This window comes from Macaca mulatta, chromosome 1 (assembly GCF_049350105.2).
Source record: "Macaca mulatta isolate MMU2019108-1 chromosome 1, T2T-MMU8v2.0, whole genome shotgun sequence".
In the NCBI taxonomy this organism is placed as follows: domain Eukaryota; kingdom Metazoa; phylum Chordata; class Mammalia; order Primates; family Cercopithecidae; genus Macaca; species Macaca mulatta.
Window position 1 is genome coordinate 16,047,391 of NC_133406.1, and position 25,165 is coordinate 16,072,555.

General features: G+C 49.4%; 1 protein-coding gene across 2 annotated transcripts in view; it reads left to right on the plus strand.

The window, feature by feature from the left end:
• The window catches only part of PCNX2 (pecanex 2), a 309,389-nt gene extending 284,689 nt beyond the window's left edge, over positions 1-24,700 (plus strand). The window contains exons 29-34 of one of the 2 annotated variants that reach the window (XM_028849636.2): positions 5,068-5,227; positions 6,524-6,754; positions 7,672-7,946; positions 8,622-8,809; positions 21,354-21,802; positions 23,671-24,700. In XM_028849636.2, the coding sequence (XP_028705469.2) occupies positions 5,068-5,227; positions 6,524-6,754; positions 7,672-7,946; positions 8,622-8,809; positions 21,354-21,802; positions 23,671-23,844 (1,477 nt within the window). In that variant the 3' untranslated portion in view covers positions 23,845-24,700. The remainder of the gene's footprint in view (positions 1-5,067; positions 5,228-6,523; positions 6,755-7,671; positions 7,947-8,621; positions 8,810-21,353; positions 21,803-23,670) is intronic. The other variant, XM_028849638.2, reaches the window with a different exon arrangement.
• Positions 24,701-25,165: the final 465 nt, after the last annotated feature.

Genomic DNA, 25,165 nt, shown 5'->3' on the forward strand with positions numbered 1-25,165 from the left:
GTAAATAACATAGTATGTACAGGCCTGTTTGGCAATTAACTAAAATGAACAAATCAGTCATTGTGCTGGAGATACCCCTGTGAGTCCTGCAGAAACTATCCCCACATTAGAGCTGTTTCTCTCTGCATCCCCAGGTTCATTAAGACTTAAGATAAGGACCCCATTGTCCAATACTTGGAGACTTCTCCTCCACTGCTACTCTGTCTTTCTGAAAAAGCAGGGTTTCTCAGCAGCGGCACTACGGACATTTTGAGCTATAGGGTTCTTTGTGGTGGGGGCTGTCCTGGGCATCGTGGAAATGGCAGCAGCCTCCAGCCAGAGAACAGCCGTTTCCAGGAAAGTTGTAAACAACTGTGCTTTGCACTGAGGCTCCAGCCTCCCCTCTACACACATAACCACCAGCTATGTCACAGGAAGTGGGTGACGAAGCAGAAGAACAGCAAGCGATGGATTCATTCTGCAATGAGTAGCGCAGTGTTACAGCCTACGCAATATACTCCAGCTTTTTCCAGTTAAAAAGGAAATGTACTCAAGTGTTAGCTCCTCATCATCTCTGAAAGCATGACATTTTTCTAGTGCTGTTTTTATTTATGACAGTATTTCGCACTTCCATGGTGCCATGGAAGCTAGTGCCAGCTTATCTCAGTGCCGTAGTCTTTGGTCTTCTATGTGTGAACATGCTCCCCTAACACACGATTACACATGTGCCAGGTTTTTTCAGGGCCCTGCCTGCCCTCTCTGCCCCCGTGTAATCCCACACCACTGACTTCCCAGCTGACCGACTATGATAAGATGACCTGCTTCACTGACATCCTCCACAGGGCTGGGAGTGGGGGCTGTTTTAGTCCCCAGGAAGGCCAACCTTGAATGACTCAGATGCAACACTATTTCCCAGTAATAAAAGCCCAGCTCCAGCTGTTGGCCTGAGGGTGGGAGCCTGTCATTTCTCAATAGAGCTTTGAAAAGACAGCCCTGTGAAGCTCCAACAGAAATGTGCTGCAGGTGTCCCGCAGACCTCTGCTGCCGCCCACCCCCGCTTGGCTTATCACAGCTCGCCACCTTCCCCCTCTTCATTCTCTCGGGGGAAAAAAACCCAGGTAATGAAACACCTTCCTTTTAGGATGCCTTGATCTCTAAGGTGCTGGGGATAATATCCCCAATCTAGTGGAATTCTAACTCAGACTTTGTTTTCTACATTGAGAATCATTTCAGTAATGGAACAGCAGGAAGCACCCCAATGTCTCATTTTCTCTGAAAATAGAAATGACAGGGAAAATATCCATTGTTGGTGGCCTTCGATGGAACTCAAGCATCTTAGAAAGGCAGCCTGTGGAGCCTGCCTTTCTTCTGCTGGTGAGTGAGCAGTTGATGGCTGCTGGGCACATGCAGCTGGGCAAACACTAGGCTGATGCCTGCGATTCCTGGCTCTTCTCTTTTGTCTGTGGATGTTGCGCTGGGTGTCTGGGTGTTAATCTTCCTTTTCCACTATCCCCATCTCTACATCTGGAGAAAGCTTTTTCTCTTATGCGTATGCAAGGCCATTCTGAGCAAGTATCATGCCCCTCCGAATCCTTTCCTGAATAAATCCCACCCATTTTTCAGGAGTTAGCTCTCTCATTTTGGCACGTAGGTCCTATCTGATTCTGGGAGCATTTCCAAATGTTTTCTATTGAGAGCAGGTAGTGGTCATTATTCATGTTTAGAAGCCTCCATTCTCGGCATCAGCCTACCTGCAGCCTGACTCTGCTGTTGTAAAATAGTCTTCTTGGTGCCTCTTAGGCAGTTGCTAAAGCTCACGGCCCCAGGAAGCTTTTGATAGCTTCTTGGATCTTTTTCTGGAAGATTCCAGGCTCCTCTAGGCCACAGCACCCCGAACCCCACCTGACCAGCCCCTGGCTGTTCCTGTTTCCCACAGTCTGCTCTGAAGCCGTGAAGCCTTGGCAGCCTCTTTCTCAAGGGAGTCCTAGATATTAATGATAGTGGTACATCACATTGAAATGCTAAAATAGCAATCAGTGGAACTATTTCCCTGATGTGCAGGTCTAATGCGCTGTGTTGAATCAGAAGCCTTGCTCAGTGAGCAAACTCATTAAATCCTTAGGAGGAGCCTTCCTCAGAGACTGCCTTCACACACATGCCCTGCTCATCCTGTCCCAAGCCGACCCTGTCAGGGACGCTGTTTCTTGTACTTGCCTCGTAACTACCTCTTGGGGATGTGAGAGACCAGGGTTGTAAGAGGCGGCTGCCATAGAGAATACTTACAGAAAGAAAACACAGGAAAAAAAGGAGAAACTGTTCTTCCTCTCCTAGGAATGCAGGATGAGTTGCTTTCCCAAACCTACTCCCCAGGTTCATCCAAAATTTAAAGGCCCCAGGCTCTGAGAGATTTCCCTTGGGTGATACCCCTGTTCTTCATCCTGGCAACTCTGAGTGATGTGTGGGAAATGGAAGCGAGGCAGGAAAATCCTAGGAACCTGAACACCCGAATACTCTTGAAAGATCCATCTTTTAAAAAAAATATGTAAGTGTGTGGAGCTGTAATTTTTATATAATTGAGTGTTGGCCAAATATGAAAAACAATTGAATTGAATTCTTTTTTTATTATTATTATACTCTAAGTTCTGGGATACATGTGCAGAACGTGCAGGTCTGTTACATAGTATACACATGCCGTGGTGGTTTGCTGCACCCATCAACCCGTCATCTACATTAGGTATTTCTCCTAATGCTATCCCTCCCCTAGCCCCCCAGCCTCCAACAGGCCCTGGTGTGTGATGTTCCCCTCCCTGGGTCCATGTGTTCTCATTGTTCTACTCCCACTTACGAGCGAGAACATGCAGTGTTTGCTTTTCTGTTCTTGTGTTAGTTTGTTGAGAATGATGGTTTCCAGCTTTATCTAGGTCCCTGCAAAGGACATGAACTCATTCGTTTTTATGGCTGCATAGTAGTCCATGGTATATATGTGCCACATTTTCTTTATCCAGTCTATCATTGATGGGTATTTGGGTTGGTTCCAAGTCTTTGCTATTGTGAATAGTGCTGCAGTAAACATATGTGTGCATGTATCTTTATAGTAGAATGATTTATCATCCTTTGGGTATATACCCAGTAATGGGATTGCTGGGTCAATGGTATTTCTGGTTCTAGATCCTTGAGGAATCGCCATACTGTCTTCCACAATGGTTGAACTAATTTACACTCCCACTAACAGTGTAAAAGCATCCTTATTTCTCCGTATCCTCTCCAGCATCTGTTGTTTCCTAACTTTTTAATGATTGCCATTCTAACTGGCATGAGATGGTATCTAATTGTGGTTTTGATTTGCATTTCTCTGATGACCAGTGATGATGAGCTGTTTTTCATATGTTTTTTGGCCACATGAATGTCTTCTTTTGAGAAGTGTCTCTTCATATCCTTTGCCCACTTTTTGATGGGGTTTTTTCTTGTAAATTTGTTTAAGTTCATTGTAGATTCTGGATTGTAGCCCTTTGTCAGATAGATAGATTGCAAAAATTTTCTCCCATTCTGTAGGTTGCCTGTTCACTCTGATGATAGTTTCTTTTGCTGGGCAGAAGCTCTTTAGTTTAATTAGACCCCATTTGTCAATTTTGGCTTTTGTTGCCATTGCTTTTCGTGCTTTAGTCATGAAGTCTTTGCCCATGCCTGTGTCCTGAATGGTATTGCCTAGGTTTTCTTCTAAGGTTTTTGTGGTTTTAGGTCTAACATTTAAGTCTTTAATCCATCTTGAGTTAATTTTTGTATAAGGTGTAAGGGAGGGGTCCAGTTTCAGTTTTCTGCATATGGCTAGCCAGTTTTCACAACACCATTTATTAAATAGGGAGTCCTTTCCCCATTGCTTGTTTTTGTCAGGTTTGTCAAAGATCAGATGGTTGTAAATGTGTGGCATTATTTCTGAGGCCTCTGTTCTGTTCCATTGGTCTATGTATCTGTTTTTGTACCAGTACCATGCTGTTTTGGTTACTGTGGCCTTGTAGTATAGTTTGAAGTCAGGTAGCGTGATGCCTCCAGCTTTGTTCTTTTTGCTTAGGATTGTATTGGCTGTACAGGCTCTTTTCTGGTTCCATATGAAATTAAAATATTTTTTTCTAATTCTATGAAGAAAGTCAATGGAAGCTTGATGGGGATAGCATTGAATCTATAAATTACTTTGGGCAGTATGGCCATTTTCATGATATTGATTGTCCTATCTATGAGCATGGAATGTTTTTCCATTTGTTTGTGTCTTCTCTTATTTCCTTAAGCAGTGGTTTGTAGTTCTCCTTGATGAGGTCCTTCACATCTCTTGTAAGTTGTATTCCTAGGTATTTTATTCCCTTTGTAGCAACTGTGAATGGGAGTTCACTCATTATTTGGCTCTCTGTTTGTCTATTATTGGTGTATATGAATGCTTGTGATATTTGCACGTTGATTTTGTATCCTGAGACTTTGCTGAAGTTGCTTAATCTTTTGTTTTAAGCTTCACTCTTTTGCCTCTTCCTCTCATCATTGAAAAAAATGGTGGGATTAGGAAATGCATGTTCTCTGAGAACCTAAATGATCCATTTGACGTTTCGTTTAGTTTTATTTCCTCTCTCCATATTGTGGTTGAATCCAATAACATAGCCCCAAAATGATATACAGAAATGCAAAGAAGAAGAATAAAGGCTCCTGCATTATTCTGCAGTTAGCGTCATTATCTCTGGGGAGCTGGTAGTCTCTAGAGGATTATTGGGGTAGAAGAACCTGTGTTTTAGCACTATAACTTTGAGTGGACATGTGAGGCCAGTTCTGACCTGAAATCCTAGTGTCACATTCAGCAATCAAGTACTTCGGTGGCTCCTAAAATGACTGAAGACAATGCCCATGCCATGACACTAGCACTTATGAGGGCCCAAACATGGGCTATAGGGGTAGGCACTTGGTGCATTGGGTTGAGTCCTGTTACCTTCCTTTTCTTTCTATATCAGCCTAAATGTTAAGATAATTCTTGGACAAACGGGAGACTCAAACCTTGCTCACAATGACAGGATTCTGAACATTTGTTCCATGTGAATTAATAGTAGTTAGGACTTTGTTTTGCAGCCTGGATTCTTTCCTATATGGCCTCCATGCCCTCTTCAAAGGTGACTTCAGAATAACAGCACGTGACGAGTGGGTATTTGCTGACATGGACCTACTGCATAAAGTTGTAGCTCCAGCTATCAGGATGTCCCTGAAACTTCACCAGGTAAAAACCTATTTATTTATTTATTTATTTAATTTTTGAGATGGAGTTTTGCTCTTGTTGCCCAGGCTGGGGTGCAATGGCATGATCTCGGCTTGCCACAACCTCCACCTCCCAGGTTCAAGCGATTGTCCTGCCTCAGCCTCCCAAGTAGCTGGGATTACAGGCATGCACCACCATGCCCAGCTAATTTTGTGTTTTTAATAGAGATGGGATTTCTCCATGTTGGTCAGGCTGATCTCGAACTCCCGACCTTAGGTGATCTGCCCGCCTTGGCCTCCCAAAGTGCTGGGATTATAGGTGTGAGCCACCGTGCCTGGCCAAACCTTTTTTTTTTTTTAAATATCACTCAACTACTCAGGAGGTTAAGGTGGAAGGATTGCTTGAGCCCAGGAGTTTCAGGCTGCAGTGAGCTATGACTACACCACTGCACTCCAGCCTGGGTGACAGAGCAAGACCCTGTCTTTTGGGAAAAAAAAAAGAAAGAGGATCAGCCTGAAACTTTAGGGGAAAAAATGGCCTTTGAAAAATATGGTCTCGGCCGGGCGCGGTGGCTCAAGCCTGTAATCCCAGCACTTTGGGAGGCCGAGACGGGTGGATCACGAGGTCAGGAGATCGAGACCATCCTGGATAACACGGTGAAACCCCGTCTCTACTAAGAAATACAAAAAACTAGCCGGGCGAGGTGGCGGGCGCCTGTAGTCCCAGCTACTCGGGAGGCTGAGGCCAGAGAATGGCGTGAACCCGGGAGGCGGAGCTTGCAGTGAGCTGAGATCCGGCCACTGCACTCCAGCCTGGGCTACAGAGCGAGACTCCGTCTCAAAAAAAAAAAAAAAAAAAAAAAAAGAAAAATATGGTCTCCTTTCTCTGCACAGCTCTGTAAGTGGGTTTATTACTTAGGTAACTAAGCATTGAAGCCATCCAGATATTCTTGACTTTAGCCAATGGTGATTTGCCCTCAAGAGCAGCTAGGACGTGGTGATACTCCACTAGGAGAAAGACAGGTATTGTGCAGAGACAATAACTTAGCAAAAGTGCCCAACCTATATCTAAAACTATATGCGAAAGTCAGAGGAACCTAAGCCATGAAGCTCTTTTCTAGGCATATTCCATTGGTTAGTGCAATGAGTTAAGAGGTGTCCTCTGTGCCGAGCTCAGGATTTGGAAAAAGAACAGGAGAGAGGAAGATGAGGAAAGGGCTTAGCTTTGGAGGTCACTGGACAGTTGCCACCTGCATGCTTCCTGGGGGTGAGTTCCTCTGATCCTTGCCCAGCCCCCATCCACACTTCTTCCCACCAGGACCAGTTCACTTGCCCTGACGAGTATGAAGACCCAGCAGTCCTCTACGAGGCCATCCAGTCCTTTGAGAAGAAGGTGGTCATCTGCCATGAGGGTGACCCAGCCTGGCGGGGCGCAGTGCTGTCCAATAAGGAAGAGCTGCTCACCCTGCGGCACGTGGTGGACGAGGGCGCCGACGAGTACAAGGTCATCATGCTCCACAGAAGTTTCCTGAGCTTCAAGGTGATCAAGGTATGGCAGCCACGCTTTCTGGGTCCCCCGTTGGCTCACATCTCTCTATCTAAGAAGAAATAGAATGGTGGTGGACAGGGGGCCACTGACACAGGAGTCCCTGTGCCAGCATCCTCTGTTCAGAGGAATGTTCTGGAAGGAGCACTGGCCGGCAAGTGGGGCAGGGCATGGCATCGGGCTGGGTGCTGCGTTCCCCTGGCAGGATCACCCTCCACCTCAGAGCCAGCACACAGGCACAGACTTTGCCAAGAAGACCCAGTAGACACACATGTAGGTGAGAGTCAGGATATAGCTTATTTGTAGAGACTTTTTAATTCTCTAGAACCCACACCTGTCTCTCATAACCCGTTCCTGGCTCCAATAAGCCTTATTCCCAATGGCTCTTCTTTTCATATAGCTTCAAATCACTAAGTGAAAACAAAAACTACTTTCTTTGCATTCTCTCTCAGTTTCCCCATGAAGATGGCATCATATCCGTCTTGCAGGACAGCTCTTCTGGCTTGACTGTGAAAAGAGCTTTACACCAAACTTTTGTAGTCACCGATATTCAGTCCCAGAGTCCTGCTCTCTCATTGTAGTTAAAAACCAATAGATTGGCCAAGGCGGGTGGATCACCTGAGGTCAGGAGTTCGAGACCATCCTGACCAACATGGAGAAACCCTGTCTCTACTAAAAAATACAAAATTAGCCAGGTGTGTTGGTGCATGCCTGTAAGCCCATCTACTCAGGAGGCTGAGGCAGGAGAATTGCTTGAATCCAGGAGGCGGAGGTTGCGGTGAGCCAAGATTGTGCCATTGCACTCCAGCCTGGGCAACAAGAGTGAAACTCCATCTAAAAAAAAAAGAAAAGAAAAGAAACCAATAGACTGGAAAACACAGGCCATCTGCCTTTCTTCCCATTCCCTCTCTGACCGGCAGGTTAACAAAGAATGCGTCCGAGGACTTTGGGCTGGACAGCAGCAGGAGCTCATATTTCTTCGCAACCGCAATCCAGAGCGCGGCAGCATCCAGAACAATAAGCAGGTCCTGCGGAACTTGATTAACTCCTCCTGCGATCAGCCCCTGGGGTACCCCATGTATGTCTCCCCACTAACCACATCCTACCTAGGGACCCACAAGCAGCTGAAGAACGTCTGGGGTGGACCCATCACTTTGGACAGAATTAGGACCTGGTTCTGGACCAAGTGGGTAAGGTAAGTTTTTACAACAAATGCCTCTATCCAGATGTTGGGGGAAGGCATGGGGGATGCAGGGAGCTCTGTACTCCTGGTTCAGATTTCAGTGTCAGCCACCATTTTCTCATATGATTAAAACTGCTACCCCCAAGTGGCATTGAACAGATCATTTGTTTCAGCAAGCAGTCTCAGATTATGAATCCATGGGAAATCTCATACAGATGAGAATCTCTTTCCCCCACATTTGCACAGGCTGAGAATCTGCTTGAGTTCTTGCAGAGCTGCCAAGGTCATGAGTCTTTAGCAGTAACCGTTCCACATCTGTTAGCAAGAACTGGAAGAACATTCCAGCACACAGTTCTCATCCAATAAGTCTTCTTACCTGGACATAGTAATCAGTTGGGATGAATTCTAAGAAGTTTTGCCGGAAGATGCAGAGCTCCCCATCGAGCCTCGGCACTAAGGGTTCCTATGGAAGGTTGAGACTGAAGCCCATTCATCCTGGTGCAGTCTGTTCATTGACCAGATGCCGAGGTTTGCGAACAACAGCCCCTCTTCCCACCAGCATGCCAGGTGGCTGCTCACCTGGAGAGGATGGTCTTCGATCCCGATTTAGGCAAGGCCATGGTGGAGCGTTTAGGGGGATTAGGAATGTGTTGGTGAGAATCCTCAAAGGATTTCTCCCTCCCACAGGATGCGGAAGGACTGCAATGCCCGCCAGCAGAGTGGCGGCAACATTGAAGACGTGGACGGAGGAGGGGCCCCGGCGACAGGTGGCAACAATGCCCCGAGTGGTGGCAGCCAGGAGAGCAGCACAGAACAGCCCAGAAAAGGTGGTGCTCAGCACGGGGTGTCATCCTGTGAAGGGACACAGAGAACAGGTGGGTGCAGTGGGGGCCTCCGAACTACTGATGAAGTCCTATTTGGTCCCAGTGAGCAATGCCCTGAGTTATGATGTTGTTTTGACCTCTGAGAGCACCTTCTTGCATTGGGACAATAGATGCCGGAAATTTGCAAACTCTTGTAATTTCTGCTCAGAAAAACAACTCTCCATCTGTTAGATTCAGCTTTTACCATTTATCTATCTGTCCATGACCTTGGCCAGCCATTCATCTGTCTGTCCACCTGTCCAGGGGTCGCTCCATTCCATTCCATCTCTCACTCTATGACCGTGTGATGGTGTGCCTTCTGCATCTGGCCGTGTTGTAGCTATTGACCCATGTAGTGTCTTCCTCTTCTGCAAGTGTTTGTGGGGTACACAAACAGGCCTCCTGCCTTCCCTCTCCTGCTTCTCACTGATTCTCACCTTCCTCCACTTAGACTTGACATTTCAGAGCAGAAGAAAAGAGGGGAGGAAGGGTGCCCACAGATAGGAACCTAGGAGGTAGCTGCAGCCAAGCTTGGCTGAATCTAAAGTTTAAAATCATGTTTAAACTAACACCCAAATAGTTATGCTCCACCAGATGGATGAAGTTCCAAAACTCCACTGGTGGTCTGTGCTGGGGAAGAGGTGGCTGGACTAGAAAAGGAGGTCCTGAGGGCTGGCAGAGGATGAGTGTCCTGGGAACATGAGAGAGATGAATGCTCTGCCCTGGTTCCTGCTGGCCCTTGGCTTTACCCTCTGAAGCATGTTAGTGGTTTTACCTTTTGGCCTCAGTTCTTCCTCACTGTCCAGGAGCATTTAATAAGTGCCTCTGTGCATGCTTCTCCTGCCAGCTCTGCACCAAATGAGCCAGGAGTTACAGTCCCTGCCTCCTGGGAGTGCCCAGAGCAAGGCAGAGGATTGAACAGAGACAGTAGGATGTACGCAAACATGGGCAAGACATGAGAGAGAAAAAGAGAGAGAGACAGAGAGAGAGAGAGAGAGGATGTGTAAACCAAAAAGTATCTGAGACAGCTTTCAATTAATTTAGAGGTTTATTTTGCCAAGGTTAAAGATGTGCTGAGGGAAAAGGGACATGAGCGACAGACCCAACTGTGGCTACTTTTTCCAAAGAGGATTTGGGGACTTCATTATTTAAAGGGGAAAGAATGGGCAATAGGGGAAAAAGGCGGGGCGGGGGGTAGGGAAAAGGGGCATTTTGCAACCACTGCAACCCGCCTTTGAGGCTTTTGATCAACCTTCGCTGAATCCACATTTTACATGTAAAAAGAGTGGGTAGAGAAATAGTCAATTGTACATTCATCTCCAGCTCTGCAGATCTGCATTTTTACATACAGTAAACATAGAGTTGAAGAAGGAGTCATGAGTGCCTTTGTCTCAGGTGAGCAGATGGAGGACTCCTAGTCCTTTCTTTGTCCCACATTTGTAAAGATAAGCTGTTCATTTACATTTTCAGGGTGAAATTTAACAGAACTGTTTTAGAGTAAAGATCTTGGGGCCCACAAGGAATTTCTCTGCAAGCAAATTAGAAGGGAGGCAGTTTTGCGTGTCTCAGTTCCCAGGCTTGACTTTTTCCTTTGGCATATGAGTTTGGGGAGATTTTATTTTCCTTTCACAGATGCTAGATAGGTAGATAGGGACTGATTGATAGAGGACAGAAAGAAAGGTAGGTAGGTAGATAGATAGGTAAATAGACAAAATAGGTAGTATCAGCTGCTCAAAAGAAAGGAAAAAAGATCTCCCCCTGCCCCACCCACCCCATGCTGTTTACTCTGAGGCCCTGCAGGACGCCTGCTGGAGGCCTCCCGTGCAGCTCCCAGGCCTCCAGTATCTCATTGTTTAGTTAACATTTCTTATCGCATGAAAAATGTGTTTCAGGATCACGGGAGTGACTTTCCAGATGGGAAAATGCAGAGTAGCTTCCAAACGGTGAAATGCCTAAGCATCTGTCATTTGCCAGTACTTCGAGGTGACTTGTGTGGACCAGAGAAAGTCTAGAGTCAGGGGGGTCTGGCTACGGGGTGGGCAGGGTCCGAGACAGGAGTCAGAGGTGGGGGTTCCAGAAGTGCTTCAGACCTGGTTTCTTGAGGCTTGGCAGAAAAGAAATTGGAGGCTGGGTGCTGTGGTGCACGCCTATAATCCCAGCACTTTGGGAGGCTGAGGTGGGAGGATCACTTGAGGTCAGGAGTTCCAGACCAGCCTGGCCAACATGGTGAAACCCCGTCTCTACTAAAAATACAAAAAACATTTAGCCGGGTGTGGTGGTGGGTGCTTGTAATCCCAGCTACTTTGGAGGCTGAGGCAGGAGAATCCCTTGAACCCAGGAGGCGGAGGTCGCAGTGAGCCGAGATCACGCCACAGCGCTCCAGCCTGGGCAGGGAAAAAAAAAATTGCAAACACCTTCTTTTCTTTCTTCCTAGTAAAACAGTGCCTGCAACTGGCCTTGCCTGGAAGAGCTGGTGTTCCTTCCACTCCCTGCAGTCCAAACACCATAGGCAGTGAGCATTCCTCACATTTACAAGAGCAATCACAGCTTCCCGTTTGTGGAAGATGTCAGAGCAAGATCTTTTTTTTAAAATTGGATTTTTAACTTAAAATTTAATAATCAAACTATACAATCAGCATAGTTTAAAACTGAAACAGGACTGCCTGGATTAAAACAAAAATCATGGGTTTCCCCACTTCACACCCCAGGAACATTCCTAATTCCCAGAGGTTACTGCTTCCAACTCTTGCAGCTGCTTTGTATTTTTTGGGCATCTACCTCCACATATTTAAATGACATGCTTACTCTGGAGCAGGATCTACTAAAGCCCAGACCAGCTATTAAATTTCTCATGAATGCTTCTTAAAACTGCTCCTGCCAAGGCCACCGCTGACTTTCTACATTTTACAAGTAAAGGTGCGTGCCTGGCAAAATACCCCACACCCCACATGCCTTGGCCACACCTGCAGCCTGACTTTGTCCCAGGCTCTGAGACCCGTTGTTGTCCTGCTAGGGGGATGGAGGGTTGGGGAGATTTATGAAACCCTGGGCCAAGCATCAGCTGCTTTGAACTCACCCGCCTTGCTGCCACTCTGCTCTTTCTTTGCTCCCACGGCTATTCACGGCATCTTTGCTGCAGGATATAAAATTTGGTAACAGTAACAGTTCTCAGGTGCTACTCTACCAACACCATCCTGAGTACTTTCATGTGCAAATTCACTGGATCTTCACCACGGCTCTTAGAGATGCAGGCGGTTTCACCCTCCTCATCTTACAGATAAAGAAACTGAGTGTATTAGTCTGTTTTCACACTGCTATAAAGATACTACCTGAGACTGGGTAATTTACAAAGGACGGAGGTTTAATTGACTCACAGTTCTACATGGCTGGGGAGACCTCAAGAAACTTACAATTATGGTGGAAGGCGAAGGGGAAGCAACGTAAGCACATCTTACATGGTGGCAGGAGAGAGCAAGAGTGAGGAAGTGCCACACTTTAAAACCACCAGCTCTCATGAGAACTCACTCACTATGATAAAAACAGCCTGGGGGAAACCACCCCCATGATTCAGTCACCTCCCACCAGGTCCCTCCCTCGACACATGGGGATTTTTTTTGGGTGGGGATACAGAGCTAAACCATATTATTCTGTCTCTAGTCCCTCCTAAATCTCATGCCCTTTCACATTTCAAAACCAATCATGCCTTCCCAACCATCCCCCAAAGTCTTAACTCATTCCAACATTAACTCAAAAGTCCAAATCCAAAATCTCATCTGAGACAAGACAAGTCCCTTCCACCTATGAGCCTGTAAAATCAAAAACAAGTTAGTTACTTCAAAGATACAATGGGGGAACAAGCATTGGGTAAATGTTCCCCTTCCAAATGGAAGGAATTGGCCAAAACAAAGGGGCCACAGGCCCCATGCAAGTCCAAAACCCAGCTGGGCAGTCATTAAATCTTAAAGCTCCAAAATCTCCTTCAATGCCATGTCTCACATCCAGGTCACACTGGCGCAAGAGGTGGGCTTCCAATGCCTTGGGCAGTTCTGCATGGGTACCATCCCCGCAGCTGCTTTCATGGGCTGGGGTTGAGTGTTTGCAGCTTTTCCAGGTGCACGGTGCAAGCTGTTGGTGTATCTACCTTTCTGGGATCTGGAGGATGGTGGCCCTCTTCTCACAGCTCCACTAGGCAGTAACCCAGTGGGACTCTGGGGGCTCCAACCACATATTTCCCTTCCACACTGCCCTAGCAGAGGTTCTCCATGAGAGCTCCGCCCCTGCAGCAGACTTTTGCCTGGATGCCCAGCATTTCTATACCTCCTCTGAAATCTAAGCAGAGGTTCCCAAAGTTCCACTCTTGTCTTCTGCACACCCTCAGGCCCAACACCACATGAAAGCAGCAAAGGCTTGGAGTTTGCACCCTCTGAAGCAATGACCCAAGCTGTACCTTGGCCCCTTTTAGCCATGTTGGAGTTGGAGTGGTTGGGATGCAGGGCACCAAATCCAGAGGCTGCACAGAATGGTGGTGTCCGTGGCCCAACCCATGAAACCATTTTTCCCTCCTAGGCCTCCAGGCTTGTGATAGGAGGGGCTTCTGTGAAGATCTCTGAAATGCCCTGGAGACATTTTCCCCATTGTCTTGGCTATTAACATTGTGCTCCTTGTTACTTATGCAAAATTCTGCAGTGGGCTTGAATTCCTCCCCAGAAAATGGGCTTTTCTTTTCTCCTCCATCGTCAGGCTGCAAATTTTCCAAACCTTTATATTCTGCTTCCTTTTTAAACATAAGTTCTACTTCCAAACCATCTCTTCATGAACAAATATGACTGAAAGCTTTCAGAATAAGTCAGGTCACCTCATGAATCCTTTGCTGCTTATACATTTCTTCCACCAGGTACCCTAAATCATCTCTCTCAAGTTCAAAGTTCCACAGATCTCTAGGGCAGGGGTAAAATGCCGCCAGTGTCTTTGCTAAAGCACAGCAAGAGTGACCTTTGTTCTAGTTCCCAAAAAGTTTCTCATCTCCATCTGAGACCACCTCAGCCTGGACTTCATTGTCCATATCGCTATCAACATTTTGGTCATAACCACTGAGCAAGTCTCTAGGAAGTTCCAAACTTTCACTCATCTGCCTGTCTTCTTCTGAGCCCCCCAAACTATTCCAATCTCTGGCTATCACCCAGTTCCAAAGTTGCTTCCCCATTTTCAGGTATCTTTATAGCAATACCCCACTGTGCTGGTACCAATTCTCCATAAAAGTCCATTTTCACACTGCTATAAAGATACAACCTGAGACTGGGTAATTTATAAAAATAGGTTTAAATGACTCACAGGTCCACATGGCTGGGGAGGCCTCAGAAAACTTACAATCATGGCAGGAGGTGAAGGGGAAGCAAGGTGTGTCTTACATGGCAGCAGAAGAGAGTGAGACCAAGGAAGTGCCACACTTTAAAACTATCAGCTCTCACGAGAACTCACCCGCTATCACGAGAACGGCCTGGGGAAACCACCCCCATGATCCATTCACTTCCCAGCAGGTCTGTCCCTCAGAACATGGGGATTATAATTCAAGATGAAATTTGGGTGGAGACCAGAGGCCTAGAAAACTTAGGTCACTGTCCAGTGTCACCCAGCCAGGCAGTGGCCAGTCTGAAAGTCATGCCTAGGCGAGCTGGCCACAGAACTTGTGATCCCAACCACCTTGCACCATCCCATTGTCCTGGCCCCAGGGATGCTGCTTCAAGTGTCCTTGTCCCCAGCCCTGGGAATGAGCTGATGGAAGCAAGCATCACTGGACACTGAGTGTGCCGCCCTTGCTTCCTGCCTTCCATCTGTGCAGCTGGCATGTCCCTGCCCAGCATGACTTTGTCCTGTCCCCTGGCTGGCAAGGGTTCCACTTATAAGTGATCTTCCTTCTGGCCTCACGAGCAGGCAAAGCTGACACCCAGTTCTTTCTGAAGCAGCCAGCAGGGGCTCCTTTACTTTCTCACTGTGGTCAGGGAGGGACAGGGGCAGAGCAAGGGACTGTCTCAAGTCCCTTTCCAGCTCAAGGAGCTGACATGCTGAGGAAAGAAGGCACCGCAGCCTAGGAAGCTATGCCAAGGCTTTTATCCCCAGCAGAGGGTCAGAGAGCTAGAAGGGGACAGGGGAGATTGAACAAGGCGTGCCACCCCTTTCCTACTTAAAAGAAGGAAAAACCTCTTCTGTATCGTCTCTCCTGCTTTTTCTCTCTGGTCTTTCATGCAGCTCTGCAACTCACAAAATCCTAAATCTCCACAAAGCAAGTCAGAGTGATTTTATTTAAACTTAAATCAGTTCACATTGTTCTTCTGTTGAATGATGGCTTCAGCTCAGAATTTGTGAGTCTCCTTAGGCTGCCATAACAAAGTACCATGGCTCGGGTGGCTTAAACAGCATGAACCTACTGTCTGCCAGTTCTGGAGGCTGCAAGTCTGAGATCCAGGTGTGGGGCAGGCTTGGTTCCCCCTGAGGGCTGGAGGGGAGTGGGGTCCAGGACCCTTCCCTAGCTTGTGGTGGTTCTTTGGCATCTTTGGCATCCCCTGGCCTGGAGAAGCACCACTGAGCTCTGGCTTCGTCTTTACATCGTGTTCTCCCTGTGTGCTTGTCTGTGTCCACACGTCCCTTTTTTATAAGGACACTGGTCATCTTGGACTCAGGGCCCATCCTACTCCAGTATGATCTTATCTTAATGAACTACACTTGCAATGACCCTGTATCAAAGTAAGGCCCCACCCTGAGGTCCTGGGGGTTAAGGCTTCAACAGAGGAATCTGGGGAGGGAACACGATTCAGCCCGGAACACCCAAGCACATCCCATGCGCACCCCTCCCCTGCAGACCCCCATCTGACCTGCTGCCTCTCTGATGCCTTCTCTCAGCCCTCTCCTACAAGCCCATATCCCCAGCACACGGCCTCTTACTGTCCCTCACCAGTGTCAAGCATTCTCCTCCTCAGGACCCCCTCAGCTGCTGCCTCCTCTGTGTCAAACGTGCCTCTCCCAGGCTTGCAGCTCCTTCATTCACTCACGCAGCCTCCCATCAAATCCCAGCTTATCCAAGAGACCCCGGCCAGCCTTCCATACAGCACTGCCGTCCCCCTGCCCCACTTTCTCTTCCCCTCCAATCCGTACCTGATGCATGTCCCTCGTCTGTGGTCGGAATTCCCCATGAGCTGTTCACTGCCCGGCACCTAGGACAGTGCAGCCCACACTGGATGCTCAGTTGGGCAGCTGTAACTTCTGCAGAGCCTGTGACAGGAGCACACGTGAAGACCATGCCACCCTCCTCCCTGCTCTCCCCACATCCTGCCAGGTGAGGGGCTGCCTGCATACACTGGAGCCACCCATTCGCATGCCCGTCTGGGGGTGCACACGCCTGCAAGTAGACCCAAGGTCCGCCCTGGGAGGGGACCCTGGGGAAGAGGCCTGTGCAGGCCCCAGTTTGGGGCAGCGAATTCTGGAGTCCTGGGAACCCAGCACATGGCCAAGCAGGAGTGGGTGGGAGCTGGTTGACATGCTCCCGCTCCACAGCTTCCTGGCCCTGTGGGGACACAGATGGCTGCAGGGGCCACCAAGGGAAACCTCTGAGGTGCTGAGCTGGGTAGTAAGCATGGTCTGGGCTCAGCAGACAAAGGTTGAATGAATGAGTGGATGGTTACCCCTCCTGGCCTCAGCCACTTACACTACAGCTTCCCTAGAGGGCCAGGGTGTAAGGCCCTCGGGTCTCAGACTTGCAGCTGTAGCCAGGTTCTATCACAGCCAAGAGCAGCGGAGCCAAGAGCTGCCAATCTTGTTGTTTCTCCTGAAATGTACCATCATGTCCTTGGTGCCCCAATCCCCCTGCCAGAATCCCTCCAGGATGTGACTCAGCTGTCCAGAAGGCTCTCCAGGAGACCCAGGACTGAAGGCTCCTGGTGACACTTGGTGATAGGGCTCTGAAAAGAGGGGCCTTAAAGACAGCTGATAGGCTGAGGGGAGGACTGCACCCATGGTCCCCTTCAGGTACTTCCCCAGCCCGAGAGCAGCCAGGCTACCTTCAGATGCAGCTGAGATCCTCAAGCGGTCCCTATGAGGAACTCAGGCACTGAGGGCAGACGCCTGTCCAGACCATTTGGACTGGAGTCCCCGAGGGGGCCCAGTGAGCTACAGGAAGGTGCGGGGCATGAGGCCCAGTGGGGAGGATATCAGGGGACAGCCCTGCCTCAGCTGCCCGAGCATCTCTGCACTCAGCCTCCGCTATGGCAGCTGCCTTCAGTGGGGCTGCCTGGGGCAACTCCTTTAAAGCTCATGACGGGGCCCGAGGCCGGCCGGCGACATCAGCAAAATGCCCACTCTGGGGATGCCAGTGGGAACAGGGCTGGAGGCCAAACTCGAATTCAGGAGGCTGGAAGGTATGTGCATGTTTGCTTCAAACCAGCATCCGGGGCCCCCAGGAAGCCTCCAGGCAGCAGGGAATTCTGAGACACCATGGGCACAGCTGGTCTCCTGGAAGAAATCCAGAGCCGCCCAAAATAGGCACAGGAAAGGGATAACTTGCCGACCCCACACTCAAGACATGGACATCTCTCCTTCTTGTCCCCTAGAAAAATTAAACGTCACCTTCTTTCTACTCCCACTGTGGTTACAGCCACAGTGGGGCACGGGCCACCTTCCACTGTGGTTCACTATACTTGCTCCCTCCCCATGGGCGGCAGAAGGTCAGGAGCCATTGTCTTGTCTCAGCAGTTAGCAGCTCCCCCAACACATACACTCCTGGGCCTCATGTTGGAGCCCTTGGCCTTGGAAAAGGAGAGTACGAGTAGGTGTGGACTTCCTGAGGGCTCCCACACCCACACCATGGCACCCTCGGCACTCGATACACAGCCGATGCTAGAAGATGCCCGTGGTGTCAGTAAGAGAGAAGTTGCACCCACAGGCTCTTACCTCCTGCACCTGGCCACGCCCCTGATTCTGACCTCCTCCTTCATGGATGCAGATGGTGTGCGCATGTGGGTCTGTAGCCCTGACTGGGACCGGGAGCGCAAAGCTTTCATTCATCTCAAGACACTGCACCTGACACCCAATGTGCAGGTAGCCCCTGGGGTTCCAAGGAGAGCAAGCCCAAGAAGGAGGCTACCACAGTGGGAGGGGTGGCTCTGCCTGGCCCTGCCCGGGACACTTCGCAGAAACCACCTGCCTGCCATTCCCAGCAGGCCATCATTCCCTTCAGGGATGTGAACATAACTGGATTTGATTTCAGTCTCTGGCCTCCTTCTCACCCTCCTCCCAGTTAAGTAAAACAACCATGCCCGTCCGAGTTGAGACACACAGCTCCCAGAAAGGAAGCCGGAGACCTGCTTGGCCAGTGCAGGGGGGTTAGAGGCCAGTCTCCAGCCAGAGACCTGCTTGGCCAGTGCAGGGGGGTTAGAGGCCAGTCTCCAGCTATGGGGAGGACATTCCTGATCCCGGATCTTTGTACTTGACCCTGGAACAATGGAGGAATCACCTTCCTATTTTCCTAACCTTTAGCTTGCCCTCCAGTCTGCAGTGGCAGCCCCTTGGGTCTCAGCCTCTAGTCAAGATACTGATTTTTTGAAATGCTTCTAATGGCCAAGTTTAAGAAACACTGTACCCACCCCAAACTTTCTGAGACCCACTGGATTTCTAATCAGGGTTTTGGCATCTGGTCTGTTTTGCAGGTTTGTCCCGTGTATCCTTTACTTACATGTTAGTGTGCTGGGTGCTGAGCTCATAGTGGTGATACAGGGCTCCTTTGCTACAGGAAGGGCATATAGTGGAGAGGACCGCGCATCAGACAGTGACAACACAGTGTGCTGAGTGCCATTCGAGAAGTGGTCGGGGGCCTCTCAGACGGGAGGACCTGCCTCTCTGGAAAGGGCATGACAGAGACACTTAGCCAAGTAGCAACGAGTGAGCAGTTTTGAAGGGCGAATTTGAACCAAATTCTAACAAGGGTCTTATTTTACTCACCAAGTCACCAAGACTCAACTCGCATAACTGGGGACCCAGCTGCCCCCAGCCTTCGTTGGTCCCTGCCTCAGTTCTGGCCAGGTATCCCAATCCCGAGCCCTTGCTAGAGGCTGAGCGGACTGGGGTCCCTCCTGCCTGAGACCCCACGAGCAGAACTCCTCTCCCCAGGCCGGCCACACTGTGCATCGGCTACTGCTGGTGCACACAGCACTTTGCACCCAGCCGCCAGGCGCTCACTATGCCAGCCTCATCTAGGGCCCGACAACCTGCAATCGGCTTGCTGGGGTAAAAAGTATATGTCACAGCTGGAAGGGGAGTTGGCCTAGCAGTGGAGGCTGGTGACCTACTTACTGGTGAGCAGTTAGGAATTCGTAACTAATCTGAATCCCAGATTGGAGAGGGAGGCTGTGTTCTCATATCACTAAGGAGCAACACCACCACTTTCCAGATAACATCAAAGACAAAGGAATTAAGTGCCACGATAATAAACCAAGGAGGGCGATTTACATATGAGGTATTTCCATACAGGTTCTAAAAAGGTTTCCCTAGAAACATTCATAACTTGGTAATACAGTAATTTGCAAAATAAGTTAAATTGTAAAATAATGATCCTGAGTAGCACAAATGCATTTAGCATGGTTTGCTTCCTTAGTGCTGCTCCATTTGCAAAATTAATTTTGAAAAAAAAAAAGAGCAATGAGAAAATCTGAAGCAATGAAATCAGGTGGTGGGGGAGTCCTTGTCTTGCACAGACTACAGCAGGCCACTGCCCTTTGACACACAGTGGGTTATTTGTCCCCTTGTTCCTGGAATTCTCTGGGAAGTTCCCCACCAAGTGTGGGTGGTCTTCTTTTGAGCATCACAATCATTGACTTGTGGATGAATGTGGAGTATTTTTGGACAGTGATCAGCTTTACAGTAGAAATCGCAAACAGACGTCCAGCCCTGCCAGACGCTGAATAAACTAACAAATCGCCCCCCTTGTTTTTCATTCTGATTCATCAGGATCCCTTTCCTCCTCTCCTTTTTCTCTGTAAGAGGAACATACTCAACTACTCAGCCGGGACCTTTCAGGCTGGCCTGGATGCATCCCTCCTGCGGCAGAGGCGGGTGGGCCCCATGCTAGGGGCTGAGCACACTCATCCCGGGGAGGGCAACCCCGTCACGTGGAAGCCCACAGCACTGTGGGGTGAGCACTCCACACCGTCACCACACGGGCAGGAGAAAGTGAGATGGGAGCACCAGTGCCCCCTGCAAATGGGCACTCGACCATCATAGCATCCAAACTGGCACTGTGGTCAACATGAGGCAGAAAGGCCCCTTCAGCCTAGGCCACGGTGGGGTGGGGCGGGGCTGGAAGGATCCCTGGAATCCCCTTCGTAACGTGTATCCCTAAGGAATTGCCTCTCACGTGACGTGTCAGTTCTTGGGTTCTCCTAGGGGCAGCCACACCCGCTTCAGAATCACCAGATGCACAATGAATAATGGGCATTTGGGGTAAGGTACAAGGCAATGCATAGGATGTCCTTTCTGATAGTCATGCCTCCGCCCCCTCTGTTTGTCTTGATTTAATGCCTAACTGTAGCAGCTGCAGGAGACATGCCCATGAGGCCATTCATAGAACTGTGGCGTCACTAGCTGCTCCCATCAAAATGATACTTTGCAGTTAGCCCCTGGTGATCATGGATGCTCAAGTTAAGCAACCCGGTGTTCTAGCCAGCACCCGTTTCCTCAGACTGCTTAGACTGCAAAGCTGAACCACAGGCTACACAGGCCCATCATGCACAGAAGACCCCATGACGTTATCCTGCTTCCAGAAGCTTGGACACAACCACATCTTTGGGGGCAGTCCAGTCCCTTTTGTCAAAAATGGCCTTGTCTAGACAAGTCTCAGCAAAGGCTGGGGTGGCAGGGCCCCTGAGGGGCGAGGCGGTGGGCAAAGGGGTGGGTGAGAAGAGCATGGGACCAAGGCCCGGCCTGGCCAGTAGTGTGCGAGCCTGTAAGGAAAGCTGTTCTGGAAAGGAGGCCACGGCATGGGCTTTCAGCTCTCCTCCCCTTTCTTCTTTTCCATGGCAAATAAAAATGACAGAACCCTGCATGTTTTCCTTTATCGCTGCCGATCAGATGAGCATAGGAACCAAGGTCCTGAGCCAGGATCACATTTGGGTTTACTTTATGAGCCCAAGTTCTGCTCCTGGCGTCGTCCTGGTTTGCCTGAACCGAGCAGCTTCCAGGGATGTGGGACTTTTCAGTGCTAGAACCAGGAATGTCCTGGCAAACTGGGCAGATCTGTCACCCTGGCTGCAGCTTCTCACACTGTACCCCCAACCCCAACCCCAGCCCCCACCCTTGGGTGCCCTTCAGTTGGCCCTTCAGTTCTCAGGACCTGGACTTGGTGGGAGGGAGTGGGTGAGGCAGTGGTCAGGCTTCCAGCTCTTGTCCCAGCCTTGCAGGTGGTGCACTGAGGCGGGGTCATTGGGCCCAGGCAGAGCAGGCCACCTGCTTCCCCACACATGTATCGATGTTCATGACCACCCGCTACAACTCTGTGTTCTGCTTTCTTTTAAAGGCAGGAGGAAAGGCAGGAGCCAGTCTGTGCAGGCACACTCGGCACTAAGCCAAAGGCCGCCCATGCTGAGCTCATCTGGCCCCATCTTAGAGAGCCGCCAAACATTCCTGCAGACGTCCACCTCAGTGCATGAGCTGGCCCAGAGGCTCTCGGAAAGCCGGCTCTCCTTGCACACCTCAGCCACGTCCCTGCACTCGCAGCCCCCGCCTGTCACCACCACGGGCCACCTGAGCGTCCGCGAGCGGGCCGAGGCACTCATCAGGTCCAGCCTGGGCTCTTCCACCAGCTCCACCCTGAGCTTCCTCTTTGGCAAGAGGAGCTTTTCCAGCGCGCTCGTCATTTCCGGACTCTCTGCTGCGGAGGGGGGCAATACCAGTGACACCCAGTCATCCAGCAGCGTCAACATCGTGATGGGCCCCTCGGCCAGGGCTGCCAGCCAGGCCACTCGGGTAAGGGGCTGGACAGGGCTCACCAGGACGGGCTGGGGTGGTGGCATGGGCTCCTGGCCTGAGCATGGTACCTGCCTTGCATTCCCACCTTTCTGCCTGCAGAACCCCCTCCCCTCCTCTGTGGGGTTCCCAGAGTGACAAAGGACAGTGATTAGACACGAAGTGGCTTAGCTACTCTTGGAAGCAGACAAGATACAGAGCACATGTCCTGTAAATGATAATGCCCAGGCAGACACTGAAAGGAGTCACCGGACACAGGGGTTCTGCAGAACTGTGGCCATCTACCCTACACTGGGGCATGAGGGAGAATGCCCTCCACCCATTCACACAGTGGGACTCTTCTCACATGGTTCTGGCCTGAGGGAGAGGAAAGGGCACCTGTCAATGCTGGAGTTAGAGCATCATTGCTTCTTCTCCAATGGAGTTAGAGTATCATTGCTTCTTCTCCAATGGAGTTAGAGTATCATTGCTTCTTATCCAATGGAGTTAGAGTATCACTGCTTCTTCTCCAATGGAGTTAGAGTATCATTGCTTCTTCTCCAATGGAGTTAGAGCATCACTGCTTCTTCTCCAATGGAGTTAGAGTATCATTGCTTCTTATCCAATGGAGTTAGAGTATCATTGCTTCTCAGCCAATAGATTTAACTTTAAAGCTGCTGAGACAGCCCACTGCTTTTAGGTATTTAAATACTAGACAAGGAGCATTTTAAGGACTTCACCCAAATAAGCTCTTGCTTGTCTAGAATCCTGAGCCAGCTGAGATGAAATGAATACTTGAGCTTCATCAGTGAGAAAAAAGTAAATACCTGGCAGTTCTCCTTCGTAACCTGGTAGACAGAAAAATCGATGGTGTCAAGGCAAAAATGGGTCATATTTGGAGAGTTGCCCCACTCCTTTTGAGTGTTCAGGTTTTCCTGACCATGGCTCATGCTTTCCATCAAGCACCAGAGTTGCAGCAGCTTGGCCTCTGGTTCTGGGTGAGGTTATTTGCAGGTGGAGAGAAGGAGCCACACCGCGGCTTGGCCTCTGGTTCTGGGTGAGGTTATTTGCAGGTGGAGGGAGGGGGCCGCACCTGAACATTCCTAGTGTCGCCCTCCCTCTCCTTCATGGGAAACGGCTCTCCAGGCAAGTACCTTCCTGCCAGGGGAAGCCGAGGCTGGGCCAGCCGCCCCACAAGGAGCCACAGGATTGCAGCCGTGGGTGCCATCTTTCACGGAGGGGGAGATTTATGGGCTCTCCTGGAACCCCCAGGCTGTCCTGGCGAAGAGGAAAGAGCTGGTTACTTCAGGAGTTTGACCTTAGTTAGATAACTAAAAGAATACATTTCCCCTCCCTTTTCTTTACTTCCTCAATAAAAATGCACAAAGTATCACCCTTCTCCCTGCCCCAATCTGTGTTAAAGTCAGTCTGTGGGTGTAGTTCTGCGATTCCGTCAAATTCTCCTTCCGGCTCTCCAAAACAGACAATTGTCTTGAGACCACATGCCCCCAGAATAGAATGGCCTCCGTGTTCTCCTGGGGTCAAGCCTGCTAGAACTCAGCATGCATGACAGGCTAAGTGTGCAGGGAGTGACACGAACCACAGCTGGAAAGCCAGGCGCACAAATGCCCTTTCCCCCCAGGGCCGCTCTTTCCAGTGCAGTCATCCAGAGGCCCACGCGCAGAGGCCCTGCGTCTCAGATGTTGCTCGTCCTGTCCTCAGAGGCCACCGTGCTGGCCCTCCATCATTTGACCTGACTTTAGAACCTGACCTCAAGGATATGGCAGCACTAGCCTTTAGCTCCCACAGCACGGGTGGGGTGAGGCCAGTTACAAGTGGGTAGTGCACATTTGCTGAGCTGTTCACTGCTTCTCTCTTCTCTTTGGAAGCACCTCTCCGAGCCATGTGAGCCCACCGATGCCACCGAGCAGGGGCAGCTTCGTGACCGACGTCCGGCTGAGGCTGTGGCGGAGACTCTCGGGGTTGTCTGCAGGAGAGCAAGCCAGGAGGACATGGGCCTGGACGACACGGCCTCGCAGCAAAGTGTGTCGGACGAGCAGTGACGGGCATGCGACCGGGCGGGGAGGCCGGGTCCCCACTGCTCCCACCTGCATTGCTCTCCTTCGTGCTCCCCAAATCACAACCAACCAATACTGCGATCCATGAGGGGCTCCTCCTGTGGAAAAGGAGAGCTGTTCCAGAACACAGAACTTATCTCAGGTTTTTGAAAAAAACAAACAAACAAACAACAACAAAAAAAAACCTCACATGATGGGGAAACAAACAAACAACAAAGAAGCCACAGCACACCTTCCCCGCCAGGCACAGCACCGCCCAGAACGGCGCACCACGGACAGCACCACACATGTTCCAGAATCTGAAATCGCAAACAAAAGCCATTTACTATTTTAAAACAACTAAACAGAGCCATGAAACAAATGCCCTGATGAAAATAAGACAACTGCATGTTACATCATTGGCACTTTATATGTTACTGTTACCATGAAAAATAAATGAACAGCAGCACGTCTGATACCATCAGCCGGTTAGATGCATTAAGATTAAATCTAAGTGTCAGGAAAACCCTATTTCTTTATAATATTTATGCAGCTGTTAAGCGTAACATGGTGGCAGCTTCACAACAAGAACCGTGATCGTGCATGCAGTCATGTCTCCAGTATTCTGTGAAGAGCCAGGATACATTAGGATGTGAGTTTTAGAAACTGAGTCCATTCGGTGCATGGAAAGCCCCCTCGGCGTCACACAATGCCCCTCACTGTAGTCTAAGCGATTTGTGGGCTGCCAGCACCCTGCGGGCTTCCCAGGGACGCGTGCTTGTTCTCCAAGCCCCGCAACCCTTACTGTGTCACACAACACTCGCACACACCTTTGTTTTTGAAATTAAAATGTTTATAGTTATTGCTGTGTCCAGTGTTTTGAGTTGTATTGAAGCTTCTCATTTCTACAAGTATATCTTTTATGGTGAGAACGACATTTGGGTAAATTCCGAGACAACTTTTCCCATCTTGAAGACCCCGAGGAGCCTGTATCCTTGCTGGGGTAGAGGTCCCAAAATGCAGTCCACAGAGTATCACTGGCCTGGTGAACCATCCGTTTTCAAAAGACAATAGTTAGAAGGAAATACTCAATTTTAAACAGTCACACAAATTTCTTCATAGTATTTAGGATTTGGAAATTTGAGGAGAGGGTTGGGGGAAGGTATTGTAGAGAATCTCTTACCCCTTGGAAAGTAAATGGTAATGCTTTTATATATATATATATATATTTTTGGTAAACTAAGAATCAGCAATTAATAAAAGTAAGTGTACTCTATAATCAGAGACAGAATGCTATTATTTTCAGGCCAGTACTCCCTAGAGGTGC